The 18,953-nt window shown below is 37.6% G+C and overlaps 1 protein-coding gene and 1 pseudogene across 1 annotated transcript; both read right to left on the bottom strand.

Annotated features, from left to right (window-relative positions):
- Window positions 1-257: 257 nt before the first annotated feature.
- Window positions 258-1,220, bottom strand: LOC127669257 (olfactory receptor 2B6-like). The gene has a single exon (XM_052163111.1). The coding sequence runs from the start codon at window positions 1,218-1,220 to the stop codon at window positions 258-260; it is 963 nt and encodes a 320-aa protein (XP_052019071.1).
- Window positions 1,221-9,391: 8,171 nt separating this feature from the next.
- Window positions 9,392-18,078, bottom strand: LOC127669256 (pleckstrin homology domain-containing family B member 2-like; annotated as a pseudogene).
- Window positions 18,079-18,953: the final 875 nt, after the last annotated feature.

The following is an 18,953-nucleotide window of genomic DNA, read 5'->3' as shown; positions in this document are numbered from 1 at the left end:
AAGAATATTAAAAAAAAAAAAAACATTAGCCAAGACAGTTAACCAAACTTAACATTTACTCAAATCTATATTATTATTATTATTTGTACTTGTTGAATTATCAGACCATTCCAATGACCATTAACTATTACCTTGATTATATATAGTTAATAACAAGTGGTCACAATCAGGCTCTATTTTTCTGGCTAAAGGAACAAGGGATGTGGGTAATCCTGCTGTGGAACCAAGAACTGGATTGCTATAGGATCTGCTTTTGTCTAATCCAAGTTCCACCCTTGCTCTTGTTCTCTTCCAAGTACCTTCTTCATTGCTTCCTTGACATCCTTGTTCCTCAAGGTATAGATAAGAGGGTTCAGCATTGGCGTTATAAGTCCATAGAACAGTGCCAAAAGCTTGCCCTTCAGTTTGGCTGTGCTGCTCTTGGGTGCCATGTATGCATACCCACTGATGGCAGAGCCATAGAACATGATGACCACCAGAAGATGAGACCCACATGTGTTAAAGGCCTTCTTTCGACCTTCAGAAGATTGTATATTTATGACTGCTCTGACAATGTTGATGTAAGAGAAAAGAATTAACCCAAGAGGGATAACTTTTATGACAACCACAGCAGCATACATCTCTACTTCATTGACCCAGGTGTCAACACATGATAACTGAAGCATGGCAGGCACCTCACAGAAGAAATTCTCTACCTGGTATTGGCCACAACGAGGTAACAAAGATGTCAACACTGTTTGCACCAAGGAGTTACTGAAACCAGTTATCCAGGCGACTGCTGCCAGCTGCTGGCACAGCTGAGAGTGCATGATAACTGTGTAATGCAGAGGATGGCAGATGGCCACATAGCGATCAAAGGCCATGATGGAGAGAAGCACACATTCTGTAGATCCTAGGCTAAGGAAAATGAACAGTTGTGCTATGCAGCCCACATAGCTGATGCTTCTCTCATGGCTCTGAATATTTTTCAGCATCTGGGGGACAGTAGAAGTGGTGTAGCAGAGATCTAAAAAGGAAAGATTGGCCAGGAAGAAATACATAGGGGTGTGGAGTTTAGGATCAAGGAGAGATAAAATGATAATAGCTGAATTCCCGAAGAGAGTCACTATATAGAAGATGGAGATGACCACAAGAAGAGCCATTTCCAGACATGGCCATTCAGAGAAGCCTACCAGAATAAAGCCATTGATGTGATGGGCAGTGATATTGAGGCTTCTCATTGTTGAAATTCCACTTGCTGGAAATGTCCATACTAGAATTTTGAGGTTCTGGTCATCGTGTTTTTGCAACTTAATACCTCATGAAATAAAGAACCTGGATAGGGGGTACTGAAACAAAATCATGAATATATTTCATTTGATTTCCTCAGTAAGTAAAAGAAAACACAGCTGTGTTTGTATAGTCTGTCAGCTATTCTTTTATTCACAACTTTCATAAGTGAAGAGTTTTAAAAAGTCAAAATAGCATACGCATGGTGACTCACACATATAAACATTCCTGTGAGAGAAATGCCAGAACAGGCTGCAGAGTGAGGCTGTGTCTCTCCCAAATGCTTTCTCAATCCCCCAAAGCAAAACAAAAATAAACAAATAATAATGTAAATATAGTAAAAATGTATATTATAAGATACTGTTATCATATGTTGTATTTGCTAAGACAAAAGAATATGGAAACCTCACTGAAACTTCATTAAGTTTGTAATTGATCTTATTTTCCTGCAGGTTCTTAATAATTTTGCATAGTAGAATATAGAAATTACTGCCTGTGAAAGGCAGTATCAGTTGGTGGTGATACCATCATCTGTCTTTTTATTGTAGGACCTCCTTTCTGCTCATTATAATTAAGTCAATGTGAAAAAACTTCCAGGACTCAGGACAATATGTTTGTGGAATTAATCCACAGTGATGTTTTGCCACAGGCTAATTAGGAGTTAACATGACTAAGACTGATGGTATAAAATGTTTCTTATTTTGTTTATGTCAAAAAGTGTATATATATATATATATATATATATATATATACATATATACATATATACATATATACATATATACAAACACATATATATGTTATATATATTCATAGATATATAAAATACATATTTAAATATATATATATATATATATATATATATATATATAGTCAGATAACATAACTACAAAAATAATGGTTTCCAGAGAAAAACTAACCTTTCCGATCTCATTATACTTCTACATAAGGAAAATCTCACAAGCTTTCTTACAATTATGCTTTACCTTCATGTAATTTTACCAATGGCAGAATGTATTTTATATTGAGCTTTATGCAACAAAGAGAAAATGGCTTTGAAGATATTTTTTTAAAATTCTGGTGTTTGTATTGTAAAAAATCATCAAACATGCACATATGCAATTGATTGCATGTATGTGTACATTGTGCAGCTCATTCTTCTTAGTGTAAAATAAACATATGATTCATATGAGAAAATTTCACTGTAATACACAGTTGAAATGCAAGATTTTATATATATATAATATTACTTAAATATTATATATTTAAATATATATATTTAAATAAATATTACTGTTAATTTATCAATCATTATACATAAAGTGACTCTTGGCAAAAAATGTGTAACACTTTACAGATAATATTTAATGCAGTTTAGGAGTAATTTTTATAGTAAAATAAAATATATGTATAATTCTATTCCTTTAGTTACTGTAGAATTTTGGACAGTTTTAAGTGGATTTTTATCTTATTATTTTATCTATTTTTACATATGAAGTTCTACATATTGTCTATAAGATGACTAAAAAGTATGTTGTCCATGACTAAATACAGGGACTAAACTTTCTTATAACATTAAATCCTTATAATTTTTGTTGAAAACACTTTACATCTGTTAGCATTTTTCCTTTTTAAAATTTTTCATTGCTTATTTTATTTCAAATGTTATCCCCCTCCCCAGTTCCCCCCCATAAACCCCCTCACTTTCTCCCCTGCTTCTATGAGGGTGCTCTTCCCCCACTCCTGCCTCACCTCCCTAGCATTCCCCTGTGCCAGGACATCAAACCTTCACATGACCGTGGGCCTCTCCTTTCCTCTCTGATGTCCATCAAGGCCATCCTCTGCTACATATGCAGCTGGGGCCATGGGTCCCTCCATGTGTATTCCTTGCTTGGTGGTTTAGTCCCTGGAAGCTCTGGGGCATCTTGTTGGTTGACACTATTGTTCTTCCTATGGGATTGCAATAATATAAAGTATTTTACCATCTCTAGTCACCCCTTTGTATGATCGATCCCATGTACATGTCTTGTTTCACTGAAATTTCTCACCCTTTGTTCATCATCTCCTCAATTCCTTTTCCACCTCTTCAGCACTCCAATAACCTGTGTTGTGCTCCAGTTCTCTCAGGTCTTACATATTGTTATTATACAAAAAGCAACAGTAATTTATTCATAATATCTTAGTACATGACACAGACACAATATAAAATATGGAATGTTTCTCACATTTTTGAGATACATTCATGAAAAAAAACACAAAGATAAAAAATATTGATATTTTCTTTGCCTTTCATATTATTTGCAATTTTATTTTAAAATTTGGTTCTTCTCCACATTTCACTTAGTGATTATGCATTTTCTTCATCTAATCAATTACAATAATTGTGGTTAAACAGTTGCTATAGAAATATTTAATTCTATTGAGGGGTTTCTATCCTGCCTTAGACCATTTAGCTCCTGGATAAAAGATAAGACACATGTGACCTTAGCTGTGACTCACAGCATTGGGGGTATGGAACCTGCAGAGGCCCCCTCCTGTAGTCAGGCAGGAAACCCAGTGGAGCAGTAGAAACACCAGTCCATACACAAACCTTTTGAACCCGAAAATTATCTGAAGACACAGGGGATGGAGCAGCGAATGGCCAGTCAATAACCAGCCCAACTTGAGACCCATATGGGCAACTACTAATCCTTTACACTATTAATGATATTCTGGTAGGCTTGTAGACAAAGGTCGGCTTGTAGACAAAGCAAAGTTGTCCTCTGAGAGGCTCCACTCAGCAGCTTACTCAGGTAGATACAGACATCCACAGCCAAACAGTGGATTGATTTTTGGGAACGCTTATGGAAGAAGAGGAGAAAGGATTGCTGAACCAGAGGGAATAGGAACTCCACAGGAAGACCAACAGAGTCAAGTATGGACCCTTTGGGCTGAACCACCAACCAAAGAACATTCATGGGCTAGCCCTAGACCTCCCTGCACACATGGAGCAGATGAACATCTTGAACTTCATGTGGATCCCAAAAAACTGGAATGGGGACTATCCCAGAAGCTGTTGCCTATATGTGGGATATGTTCTAGCTGGACTGTCTTGTCTGTCCTCAGTAGGGAAAGGAAGCACTTAGCCTCACAGAGACTTGAAATGCTAGGGTGAGAGTATATGGAGGGGGGATACCCACTTAGAGGAGAAGGGGAGGGAGGGAAGCATCGTGGAAGGGGGTGAACAGGAAGAGATCAGTTAATAGGATGTAAAGTGAATAAGTAAAAAAAAATTAAATGTGAAAAAAGACACCTATAAATTTTACATTTGTAATAAGCCTTTAGCACAAGATCTTGCCAACTATCTACTCTCTTATGTTATTAGAATTTACATTCCTTTCAATAACTCTGAACTATATTTTATCTGGGCCACTCTTAACTTTATTTGGCCAGTACTCAGGGCCACATTTTATGGCTCACACGACCGTTGGTATCTTTAAGTGCCAGTTAGACATAACTTGAGGGCAGAGTCGCAGATCAACATGTAGACTCTAGGTGTTGGTGGACTGTAATTAGTGTTACAATAGACAGCAACTATGAAAATTATAAGGTATGATACATATTTTAAATGTCTAGTCTATTATATTTGGCAAATTATATTTATTTAGATAAAATATTTTATAACCTATCATACCTTAATGAGTTTATAGTTTTGTATCTCAGTTATCTTTGATTTTAACTTGTATACCATCCTAAAGCCACTTTTTAGATCTAGGATATCTTTTTAAATGTTAAATAATTTAAGTTTAATTGTGAGACTATAACAAATCTTCAACACTATCAGAGATTTAAGAAGATATTTGAGTATGCAAAAACATAACTTCCAAAAGTTAAAAAACTGGCAGAGACAGATGACTGCATGGTCTACAGAGTGAGTTCCAGGACAGCCAGAGCTACACAGAGAAGCCTTGTCTCTAACTGCCCCCCCAAAAAAGATATCTACCAATGTAAAATTGTGGCTATAAAATGCCTTTCTTTAGGAGCACATTTAATAATATATCACTATTTGTCTAATTTCTAAAGTAATTACTATATTCCCCCTTTTTCTTTCTAACCCACATCCCTTTATCTAAGAAAGAATGCTAGAGAATAGGAAAGGAAAGACATAAATTTCTTTATTTAGTCTCTCTCTGTCTAAAATTATAATTATCTTTAAATTATTTCTTAAAATGAGAACATATTTGTAATTTACAAAATGACCAAAATCATCGACCTTAATTCAAGGGATCAAACCTCAATACATAGTTACCTCCAAGGAACATTGTAGTCCTTATTACTGATGTTTGTCATACTTGATATTGTGGATTTAATTTTTCCTGTTAGGATCTATGATGAAGTCAACAGGGGCTGTTTCTTGGACTAGAGAAAACACCAATGCATTGCATCTTAGCAACTTTATATCCCTTACAACTGAATAACTGACTAGGAAGGTTATTGTAGAAATTCAATGACATGTTGTAAGAGAATAGAAAAAGAACAAAACAAAATTATTAATATGAAAATTTCAAATCAATCAATATCCCTAATGGCAAAGAATGTTTTAGTCACTAGCTTCCTTGTGGCTCAACACTTTCATAGTAGATACAAGAACTACTTGACAAATTGAGTAGATGGACAATCTAAGTATCATTTTAATTAGCAGATTATACTGATAAAGTAGATCTTTCTCTTGAAAATACTAATTAACATTCCTGTTTGATTTGGCTGAGATCAACATGAGATCTAATATTTCATGAAAAGGGAGGTGTAAGACTCATTTGTCTTCATTCATAGTCTTTGTACAATGCAGCAAATCTGGAAATAGCTCTGGGAAGTGGAGCAAACCATAAAACCAGATTTCACTTAGGGCAAAATGTAACGTCTACCTCTTTAAAGAGGTAATTCATTACTAATTTTAAGGAAAACACAGAACAAGTAAAAATGAAGGCTAAGTTTAATAGTGTTTTCTGAGAAATTTTCCCAACTGGCTTTTACTATTCAGAAGCAGCTTTTAAGGCAGACTACCACTCAGCACATATGAAGGTTTACTTAGAAAATAATATATTTACATGACCTTAAACAAATTATTGACATCAACAATTTTAAAAAGTTTTTTTCTCATACTTTCATTCTTTTTAAAAATACCTTTTTTGTCTTTACTTTTAAGCACTGAAAGATCTTTTCTGTTGTTCTTTGCAGCTCTAAACCTTAGTGGTGTCTAACCCTCACTACAAATTTGGCTTTTCTCATAAGTCAGCTTTGCTTATAATTTGCTTTTTAGCCCTTGTAGATTAGTGACATCAGGGCCAAGGGTGCTAGAATTTTGACCTCAGGGAGACAGTCCCTCTGTTGCAATTAAGCACAGTTCATGGAAATAAGAATTTAGGGGAAAATATGAAAAATAGCAGCATGAATTGTTTACAAAGCTTAAATTCTAATGTTACTTCCACTGGGCTTTCATCCCTATGTAGTAAATCTTATTATCTAACTTATTTTTATGTCCCTAATCTATTTGCATAGTATGCACTAAAGCCAATTCCAGATTCAAGGACAATTTCAAATCCAAAGATGCTTCCCAACAACTGTGTCTGACCTTCTCAGTACACCCTGAAACACTTTCCAGCCACAATGCCCTCAAACACTATTGAAACTGTGCACTACAGCATACAGCTTTTGAAATATGGGTATCAGCAGCATGTAATTCATATAATTTGTGACTGGCTTATACATTTGCAAGTATAATTTATTCTCTCCACATATGAACAGAAGATGTGCAATTGTTACTTCTGGTTACATGATGTTAAAAGAACTGAATGAATGCACAATTTTTATTTTTGTGTTAAATCCAGGAATGAAATTTCTTATGTAAATGTTAAAGCATACCTAGCTTTAATAAAGATTGTTAGCCAGGTTACAAAACGTTATAGTAATTTATGATCCAATCATCATCAATCTTCATTTCCTCAAAAGCTTCCTTGTTTTGTAATGTCATGTTTTTTAAAATTATTTATTTATCTATTTTTTTGTGTATAAGAAAAACCATTTTAATTTGCATTATACTGTGAGTGTGAATTTTTTCAAATTTTGACATTTATGTTATCCTTTTTATGTTTTATCCATTCATTTTTCTCTCTGATTTTTGTCCTTTATTGACTTCTAAGAGTTCTTTAAATGTTCTTGATATAAATATACTTTTGAAATATTATACACTAATATAACATTCCACTAAAGTACTCTTTTTTGCTTTTTAAATAATGCCCTATAAATATTAATGTAATTAAAAAATATACAAGTCAATAGAGTGTCCTATAATGACCGTGATGTCTCCCCATACCATGTCCAGCAACAATTAATACATAGCCCAGGTTCCCTAATATATTTTCCTCACAATACCCATAATAATTATTTTAAAGTCTCAAGATCATTTACTTCATATGTATATATTTCATCATTAATTAAGAAAAGCCAAGTTTTTAAAATGTACTTAAGAGCATTTGGTACTCTTATAGAGAACCTGGGTTTGCTTTCCAACATGCATGTCAGGCGGCTTACATCTGCCTGGGATGTTGTTTTAAGACTGCTTCACTCTCTTCTGGCACTACTTAAACATGGTGCACATAAGTTTAACACACACATATATCTAAAAATAAACTATTTTAAAACTAACATTTTTGATGCAAAAAAGCAATACTTTTTAATGTTAAGCAACTCAAGTATTCATGTTTATTTTATTATTTTTTTGTACTTAATGGTCATTTACTATTTCAACAAGTTCACTTATAAACATACCATATGCACATATGGGGAGACAACAGGCTTGGTAGACACAACAGAATAACAGAAATAATAACAAAGAAGACTGCCTACATCCTCTGCCTTTCATCTGCATAGACTAGAAGGCAAAATGAGAGGTTACACGGGATCAACAACAGATGTAGAAAATAAATCTGAACCATTCTGTCTCAAACACAAGAACTTGCTACACTCCAGAAGGCTACCACAGGCACTAACGACCTAAGCTGAGCCTTCTTGGCACGGGTGATCTGAGGAAGCCTCAGGCTTTCCTCTTCCAGATGAAAAGTTTTTAACTCAAAGAACTAAAAGCAACAACATCAGTCACACACTGTCAGCAGCCAGCTTCTTCCAGCTCTTCGTCATTATTTAAAAGTCTTCATGGAGGAGGCATGTGCCTCAACTCTGGACAAGTAGTTCCCTCCAACTCATGAATCTCACAACTGATTGAGGTACAAAATGATGCAGCAAAAGCCACCAAAAGGGTGAGGAAATAAGGTGCCAGAGAATGTATTCCATTCTGGGTATGTAACCAAGTAATTGGTGATAGGAAATGATAGGACTCAACTATGACCCCACTGGGGGCAGGGGCTAGGTAGGGCACACCCATGGGACAGTCAGAGATAATTCTGTTTCAAAAGTACTTCAGGGACATGACTCAGTACTCTATGGTTTTAGGAATGCCAGTAACTAACTTCAGAATTAAAATCCTGTATAACACTAAACACTGGTTTTAGTGTTTTGTGAGTAAAGCACAGAGCTTTATGAATGGTGACATTATGAGCAAATGGCATTACAGCACAGGATGTAAAATCAGAGTCACGCTTATTAAAGTGACACCATACAGCATCCACACCATGTTGTCACATATTCCATCCATCAGAGATGGCAAACAAGCATTGTACTGACTGGTTTTGTGTGTCAACTTGACACAGGCTGGAGTTATCACAGAGAAAGGAATTTCAGTTGGGGAGGTGCCTCCATGAGATCCACCTGTGAGGCATTTTCTCAATTAGTGATCAAGGGGGAGGGCCTCTTGTGGGTCGTACCATCCCTGGGCTTGTATTCCTGGGTTCTATAAGAGAGCAGGCTGAGCAAGCCAGTAAGGAACATCTCTCCATGGCCTCTGCATCAGCTCCTGCTTCCTAACCTGCTGGAGTCCCAGTCCTGACTTCCTTTTGTGATGAACAGCAATGCAGAAGTGTAAGCTGAATAAACCATTTCCTCCCCAACTTGCTTCTTGGTCATGATGTTTGTGCAGGAATAGAAACCCTGACTAAGGCAAGCATACATTAGCTGGAAATGGGCTGTGCTAACACGTCCCCAAGGAGTAGCAAGGAAGCATTGTAGGTGCCACTTCTGCTACTTGGAAACTGTCTCGCGTGGAGATCTGTTGAAGACTTGAACTGACCAAGAGAGAGCTGCCCAGCAGGGTGGCAAAGCAGCATGCATGCGCTGGGCTGGGCACAGACAGAATGCATGCTTCCTGGGAGCACTCTGGAGAAACAGGACTATGCAAAGTAGAGGGCGGGGCCTTCACTGTGCCATCACATCTTTGTGAAGGGGGCAAAGGGGGTACTGTTTGAAACTAAAACATGCCAGTCACAAAGCTGGAATTGGAAACTTTAAAACATTTAAGAACAGAGTTTTTAAAATGTGGAACATGTATTCTCTAATATTGTAAATACAATTTTTTGTCAGAAAGCCAGACTGTGAGCTTTCCAGTGCCACATGTCTGGGGACTAGAAATGTTTTAAGCTCTTCTGTTGTGAGCGGATCAGGACTGAGAACAAGGCTGGACCCCCACTAACATGAGGGAATAGAACAAATCCCTGAAATGCTCTACCCAATCCCATTTCTCACTCAGAACCTGAGAGTCTGTGGACAGACAGGGCTACCACTGTTGAAGAAGAGCCTCTCCAGGAGTTGCAGCTTGGGCCCCAGAAGGCCTGAGACAGAAACGTCCTAAATAAGGCTCTCCCCAATTCCCCTCACCATATACTTTCTTTACAGAAGAATAACACGAAAATAAAACTGGGCAGATTCCCGTAGCATATTTTAAAGGGGTGGGGGGTGGCCCTCTTCATCCCGCGCAGCCAATCCTGCCGGTATCTAGGAGCTTCGAGGGGTAGGTTATGGGGTCCTCACACCATAGCCCTGCAAGAGTCACATGGGTTACCAACTCCTAGGGTAACATGTAGCCGAGGTCTAGATTGAGAATCCACAGTTAAAGAAGCTGCGACTCTTCTCACCGCACTTACACACATCCCACATCAGCAATGTTATTATTGGCATAGCAAAGAAAGCCGTCCCTCAATTCAATATTGCACCTAACTGAATGGAAAACGCCCGTTTATTTGGGTGTGTTTACCTAAAGCCATCCAAGAGACCCTACGAAAGACTTGGTGCAAGCTGGTACCCGCAAGTACTCACACTCTCGCTCACAGCATACCGTGGGCTTTCTTTGTGGTACCATGCAGGTCAGTCACAATTATTAGATTACCACCTTCAAAAGAACTACTTAAATTATTATGAGAGACACTTGTCACAAACAGAAATGCCCTGCAAATCAAATTATCGCACACAGGACTAACAGAAGCGATGCACAGAAAATGTTGAAGGTGCTAGAAGATCGAGAACAAGAGAGCCCAGGACCATGCCTGTGGCTGCCCCCACCCCAGCCCCCAAGCATGCCCAGAGCCAGGTCACTGTCATTGTCTCGGTACCATTCACAGATGATGTATTGGTTGGCAGGATGTTGTCCATAAACTACTGCATACGGGTTTTGGTAAGCACTGTGTATGCCTGCCCATTGGCGGCATAAACAACTTGAGTTCCTGCGGGTTATGCGCCACTGTAAGGACCTTAGCCTTAGACCTCAGGGGTTGGTGTAGCATAGGTGGTGTAGGGAGGCAGCAACGAGGCCACTGCAGCCTCTTCAGACAGGATTGCTGAGCCAACGTAAGCTGCGTTCGTTCTGGAATCCTGCAGTGTAAACTTCCATGCCAGGTAATCGTCTGTGCTCTCTGTACAGAGACTGATAGTCTTCCCATCTCGGCAGACGATCTGCAGCAGACAGTCTCTGGGCTTCCCATCTGGCGGTTGGATGTCCCCACACTCATGCCCGGTGCGGATACTGATGCAGTCCACAGGCATGTGGACCTTACCCTCGATGATCTACCGAGTCTGGTCAGCATAGTAGATCAGGTGACCATCTGACCACAGGTCGAACCAATTCTTCCAACGTTTCAGAATGGTGCTCTGCTGAAGTAACCATGCACTCTTCACGAACACCACCTCTTCAGTTGAGATGGTAAGTGGCTCCCGCCTCCCTGCCCCCTGCCAGATTCCTGGCCTGGAACACGTGTAACACTTCCCACACAGGAAATGTGACCTGTGGTCATGTTGGCCCAGAACTGTGTATTTTATTCTTATGAAAAGTTCTTAATACAGTGCCTAATTTATTAAAATATTTGTTTTTGAATGATATCTTTGTGTCATTTATGCACAATTTTATCATCTTAAGGCTACTAAAGCCTTTTCCTCTATGTTTCACTTACCTGTAAATAAAATTTGTTGGTAATTTGACTTTTATGCCTGTGTGGCAGGGTTATCTCCCACCCCTGCTTTTTTCTAAGTGCATATTCTATTTAGCGATTACAACATCAAAATATCATCCCTGCCCTATTTTAATGCTGTGACTCCTTGTGATAAGTAACATGAATATAATTGTTTAATTATTATCCAGCATCAGAAGGTTTTATTTGGTTTTGCTTTGCATTTTTTCCTGTCCAGGCATAAGCACAACCCAATACAATATTATCTCAATTAGCTCTGCCTCAGAGACATATTAGTAGTTCTTCAAACACAATTTCATTCAAAGTTTGTCTGGAATACTTTTGGTTCTTTGTATTTACATAAGCTTTTAAGATCAATCTAATAATTTAAAAAAATCTACAAGGACTTATTTTTGTATTATTCTAAGTGCCTATTTTCATGTTGATACCATGTTGTTTCAATAGCTAAAGTTGTGCAATGTATTTTGAAGTCAGGTTGGATGGATTTTGTTTTGTATTGTTTTGTTTTTGTTTGTCTTTTCCTTGGTCAAGTTTTTTCTATGATCATTCCAGAATTTTGTGGCTAAATGTGAATTTGGGGATATTTTTATATTTTTGTGAACAATATCATGGAAATTTCTGTAAAAATTACATTTAATCTATGCTTTGGATAGATTGTATATTTCAATAATATTGAGTATTGATAGTTTGTGACCATAGGCTATCTTTACATTTACTGGTGACTTCATTGATCGATTATATCTTACAATTTTTCAGTGTGAAGATATTTTATAATTTTATTTAAATTTATTCTAAAAACCAAATTGCTTTAAACATTATTATGGATTATTTTCCTAATTTTATTTTTAAGTATTTTGTTATTAATGTATATAAAATAAACTTTTTATATTTATTTTGTAGTCTGTAATTCAACTGTATCAAATGATTAGATTTAATAATAATTTTCATGGTATTTGCAAGTTTTTCAATTAGATCATTTGCAACCAGGAACAATTTATTAGTTTTCTTTCCAACTCAGAAAATGTATTTCTTCCTCTTAGTTAATTGTACTGGATAAAACATGTAGTTTTACATTGAATATGTATGGTGAAAGGGAACATCTTTTTGTTTGTCCACATATTAAACCAAAATATCTGAAAATGTCTTTCTTTGTTATGGTGATAGCTCTTCATGTCATATAGCCTTTACTATGTTGCACATTCCTTCTAAATATATTTGTAGTTTTTAGCATGAAAAATTTTACCACATAATTTTTATTTATATACTCCAGATTTTATTCCACCCCCCTTTCGCCCACCCTCCAACTGTTTCATATCCCATACCTCCTCCCCATACCCTGTCTCCATGAGGATGTCCCCACCTCCCAACCTCCACCCCACCTGAGCTCTAAACTCCCTGGAGCCTCCAATCTCTTGAGGGTTAGGTGCATTATCTCTGATTGAGCCCAGACCCAGAAGCCCTCTGCTGTATATGTGTTGGGGGCCTCATATTAGCTGGTGTATGCTGCCTGTTTGGTGGTCTAGTGTTTGAGAGATCTTGGAGGTCCAGGTTAATTGAGACTGCTGCTCCTCATATATCATAGCCACCCCTTATCCCAACCCTATCACCTCCTGTTTCCTACAGATCCACTGTTAATCTGTTTCCCTTTTAAAAGGTACAGGCCTCCCAGCAATATAATCTAAACTCAGCATAAGCATATGTAATAAGACTAGACCCAAAGCTTCATATCAAAGTTGGTCCAGGAACCCAGAAGGAGCCAAAGGGTCCTGAGAGTAGGTAAAAGTCAGAGATACACTCACTCCCATTGTTAGGAATCCAACAAAAAATCCCAAGCTAAAGAAGCACATCTTGTATGAAAAGAGTCTGGTTCAAACTCTGTGGTTGCAGCTTTAGTCTCTGTGAGTACCTATGAGCCACAATTAGTTAATTCTATGGTCCATGTTCTCCTGGTGTTTGCAACCCATGTGACTCCTATAATCTTTCTCCAAGCTCTTTTCTTCAGAGTTTCCAGAGCTCTGCCTAATGTTCATCTGTGGGATGGATCATAAGCAAAGAGTTTTATGAATGGGCTATGCACCGATTCTATAAGTATAGAAAAGTATCATTAGAAATCATTTCATTAACTATCTTTTTTCCCAATAAGTTTGGTTGTACCATAGGTGTCTGAGCCATTCAGCTTCTGGATACTGGTGATCTAGGTAGTGTCTAGAATGAGCTTGTGGTTCTGTTTTCAATTTCTTTCCTAAGGGGGTGTGGGGGGGAGGTTGTCTAGGTGTTGCTCTATGCCATACACAGAAGTATGGAGCAATGGAGCTGGGTTCAGTTTTCTGTTTTCTCCCTTGGGGTGTTTAGGCATCACTGTACACAGGTAGGGAAAGAATGAGTCAGAATCCATAATGGGTGTGTCAGCAGGATCCTAGTCCAGCAGTGAATACCAAAGGAAGAAGGTCTTCTCTGAAAATATTAGTGTTACAGCTCTTTTAGATAATATTCAATGACACAGCTCTCTTAAATATATCCAGTGAAACATACTTCTTAGATGATATTCAGTGAAATGCCTGTTCTCTTTACTCAGGGTTAACAATGCTTATATAAACCGCAGAGAGTGGGAAAGTTACTTTGGCTGAGTCTTAAGGTTCTGGGGATACCTCATTTAGATACATAGACATTCCTGGAAGTTGAACCTGTAATTTACCAAGAATTACTTGACATTCCTCAGGGAGTATGTCAGGTTTGGGCTCACCAGATATGATAGAGAAGAGAAAGTCCTGGTGGGAAAGGAATCCTCCATTTTATACCAAGCTCAGGGGAGCTGTCCAGACAGGGTAGACTATGACATTTAAATAGCAGGATCTTCTAATAGGCTTCCTCTCATGGCATAGGGCTCAGGTTAGACCAGTCATTGGTGAGATATTCCCACAAACTTTAAGCCACCATTTTCCCAGTTCATCTTTGCAGGCAGGAGAAATTGTAGGTCACAGATTTTTGTGGCTGGGTTGGCGTCCAAGTCTTACCACTGGGAGTCTAGCCTGGTTACAGATATGGCTGGTTCAGGCACCATAGTGTCCTTTCCTAGAAGTCCTTGCTAGGGTCAACCTCAAGAGTTCTGGAAGTTTCCACTGCACTTTCAATACTACTCCTCGAAATTATTAGTTTTCATCCAAAGTTTAACTTGTCCCAAATATATTTAACTACTGAGAAGACCACATAACTCTTTTACATTTTGCTTTCTTTTTTTAATTTATTCAAAATATTTCTTATTTACATTTCAAATGATTTCCTCTTTTCTGGCTCCCCACTCCCCGAAAGTCCCATAAGCCTTCTTCCCTCCCGCTATTCCCCCATCCACCCCTTCCCACTTCCCTGTTCTGGTATTCCCCTATACTGCTGCACTGAGTCTTTCCAGAGCCAGGGGCCACTCACATTTTGCTTTCTTATGTTGTAATTTATCATTAAGATTATACAAACTATGCCTCCATTTCATAGGTTGACTTGATTCTGAATTAGTTCATTTTATTTATGCATTTCTTGATTTGTCTATATTTTCACCTAAACTCATTAATAATATTAACTATAATTTGTCATTCCTACAATATCTTTTTTGGATTTTAGAATATAGGTTATTTGAGTTTATATGTTTAGTGAATTTCATTCTCTACAATCTAAAAGAATTTAAGACTGCCAAAGCTACCACTTCAACATTCAGTTTTCTGAGTCATGAGGGTGTCCTGTTCCTTCATTTTTATATGTTTGCATTTTCATAATGTTTGACCTTTCTCAAAAAAAACTTCTCATATTTACAGTTTAAAATAAATATTTAAAATAAAATAGTGCTTCCAGCACTATTCTAAATTACATTGCTTATCTTATTTTTTTCTTTTTAAATTAGTTTTTACTAATATGCCAAGTATTTTGGAATATTGCTATGATATAAATGACCTTGCTAAATAAGTTCATTAATTCTGCTAATTTATCTACAGATTCTTTTTCAAATTTGTTTGCACATAGTGTTTATTTTTCTTTTCAAAATCTTTTCATCTTAGTTACATTCTCTTTTCTCACATCATTGACCATGTTCTTTTGAGAAAAACTAGAAAATGGTGAAAGTAGTTATCCATTTTTTCCACGCACTCAGAAGGAAAACATCCAATATTTGCCTTTGAGTTTGATTATCTGTTGAAAATTTGTAAAAACAAACAAACAAACCAACAAAACCAATAAAAAACAAAAACAGCCTTTTATATGTTCAGTATTACTTTTTATAAATTCCTGAGTTTAATCAAATGATTCCTATCCCCCTGTACAGAGCTCATAGAATTGTTTATTTATTTGATGGATTGGACCATATTACATAAGTGTTAAGGCTCCTCTTGCTTTGCTGAATAAACATTACTTTATGGTGTATATTTCCTTTTTACATATCATAGGATTTCTTTTTATGATGATTTTACATGATTACTAGTTCATTAAAATGGTCTAATTTCAAAAATTATTTTCAATTTGTAGATACTTTCTCTCAGTTTATATTCTATTGCTTGAATTATATGTGTATGTGAAATCCAACTAAACATTTATTTAAAAAATCCTTGATAAACCATAAATATTATATATTTTTCCTTTAGTACTGCATTTTTAAAAAAAATTTTATAAAGGATAACATTTAATTAGAAATGGCTTACAGGTTCTAAGCTTCAGTCCATAATCATCATGGCAGGAAGCAGGGCAGTATCCAGGCAGGCAGGGCCCTGGAGGAGCAGTTTTACGTCTTGATCCGAAGGCCGACAGGAGAAGACAGTCTTCAGGCAGCTAGGAGACAGGTGTCAAAGTCCCCCAACAGTGACATACATCCTCCAACAAGGCAGACTTCCTAATAGTGCTACTCCCTGGGACAAGCATATTCAAACCACCACATTCTGCATTCTGGCCACTATAGGCTTGTTCAAACACATGAGTCTATGGGGAGCATACCTACCTATAGGATAATTTAAAAAAAATTAGTCCAAATTCCAAAGTCCCATACTCTGTAACAGTTTCAATAATGTTACAAGTCCAAAGTTCAAAGTCTCTTCTGAGATTCATGCAATCTCTTAGCAGTAATCCCCTATAAAATCAAAAAGCAGATAACATAGTTCCAACATCACAGGGCATATATTGCCATAATAAAATGACATTGTAAGGAAATCCTGGAAAAAAGCAAGACCAAAAGCCAGTGGGCAAACTCCAAAATTCTACATCTCCATGTCTGATGTCCAACACTTTTCTGCTTTGTAGATTGCAACACAATTATTTCTCTTTGCCTGGTTCCACTCTGTTAGCAGATTTCCTCAGCAGGTATCCCACTTCTCAGACATCACTACTATCTTGGGGTATCCAAGGTAACTTTAACTTTATAACTTCTTGTTACAGTGTCTGGGATCTATATGTGATCTCTGGGCTCCTCCACAGGGCTCGAGTCTCTTTTTTAGCACTACTCTAGGCTCTGATTGAATCCACTCCACTGCTGCTGTTCTTGGTGGTCATCCCACGGTACTGGCATCTCCAATTCACTGGAGTCTTCCGCTGCAACTATGCTTTACCAGTAGCCTCTTATAGGCTCCCTTCATGGTGCCAAGCCTTAACTTCTTTGCACAACTCCTTGAGTCCTGGGCCATCAACTTCAAATGAGGCTGTACCTTCACCTACATCCTTCCCTGGCCTCTCATGATATCAATCGTCAGCTGCTCTCCTTTATACCTTCAAAACTAGTACCATCTGGGTGATTCTTATATATCGCTAAGTCCACCGCATCATAAGGTACATCCTTGCCTATATACAGAACACAGCTTCTTTATGCTCCCAGAAAACACTTTCCAGAAGATTTTACCCCAATGATCTGGCTTCTTCTTTTTTTAAAAAAATATTTTAGGGAAATTTAATAAACAATGATCTGAGGTTCAAGTCAATAACTTGTTACAAGAGAAAGACTTGGCCAGGATTCCTGATTTCCAAGTTGAATGAAGCATCCTCTCTGTGTGCTAGTCTGCAGCTGTTAGAGCAAGCTAGTTGCTGGTTGGAGGTAGGGTGCTTTCCAAGATGTCCCGCTCTTGGAGTTCTTACTGTGGACAGCAATGCTATAAAGCACATGGAGAAAGGAGAGACTGTGTTTCCCTTTCATGTCACTAGGAAATAAAATAAAGCATCTTGTAGCCCAAAGGTGTGAGCCCCATATTCTGGCCGCAGAGACTTTGTTGTGAAGACCTGGGAGTATCACATTATCCCAGTTTACAAGCCAGCCTAGGAATCCATACCAGAGTTTTATCTCTTGACATCTAGTAAAAATTGTCTAGATCTTTGCCTGTAATAACCTACTGTTCCCCTGTATCATCACCTTCTTCGTGGGGCTCCTGTGGATCTGGCTTGGCTCTTTGAAGTTCTGAACCATGTTGGCTAAGGACTGAGGCTGCTAAAGCATGCAGGGATGTTGAAAAAGAAAGAAGCTCAACTGGGGGTGGTAGCACACACTTACTGTTCCAGCACTAAGGAGACCAAGGCAGGAGTCTCCCCACAAGTTTGAGGCCAGACCAGACTATGGAGTGAGGTCCTGCCTCTAGAAAAAAAAAAATTCTCAGGCCTGGAGAGATGATGGTTCAGTGGTTAAGAGCACTAGCTGCTCCTTCAGAGGATGCAAGTCACAGTTGTGCAATCATTTAAACACAGCCTCCATTCTAGTGACTACATAGAGAATTTGGAAACGAACTCAGTTGACATATGCCTGTGTTGGTGGGACTCAATGTTAAGAACCTTGTGATACTTTGAGTTCATGTTAAGATGAATGTCACACAGTACTTTGAGCTAGCTTTCCAAATGAATGGGATACAAAGAGAATTTTAAAAGGATGCCAGTGGAGGAAAATGTACTCCTTTACTTTAGACGTGATGATTAAATCCCTTTCGCTTCATTAAGAAAACCTTGCTTAAAATCAACACTGTAGCTCTGCTCACTCCTAAGTCTGAGTTTTCTCACACAACTCTTCTGTCTTAAACATGCTAAAAAAATAAAAATAAAAAAGAATCCTAAAGTACAAAGCAAACTTTTGTTATTAGCTGTGCTGGCCAAACTTTTGGAAAGTGTAAATTATACCTACTCTGAGACAAGAAACTGAACTCTATCTCTGCGAAGCAGAATTTGCCTATAAGCTGATCTGCTTGGCTTTCTTCTTTTCTCCTTGGTTTCTGTGACACAAGCAGAGTTTGTTTGCACAGTGTTCCAAAGCAGACAAGGAAACACGTGTGTGCAAACGTACATAGATACACAGGG

The sequence above is a fragment of the Apodemus sylvaticus genome, chromosome 19 (assembly GCF_947179515.1).
Source record: "Apodemus sylvaticus chromosome 19, mApoSyl1.1, whole genome shotgun sequence".
In the NCBI taxonomy this organism is placed as follows: domain Eukaryota; kingdom Metazoa; phylum Chordata; class Mammalia; order Rodentia; family Muridae; genus Apodemus; species Apodemus sylvaticus.
The sequence above is the reverse complement of the archived record's forward strand: the minus strand, read 5'-3'. Positions and strand labels throughout refer to the sequence as shown.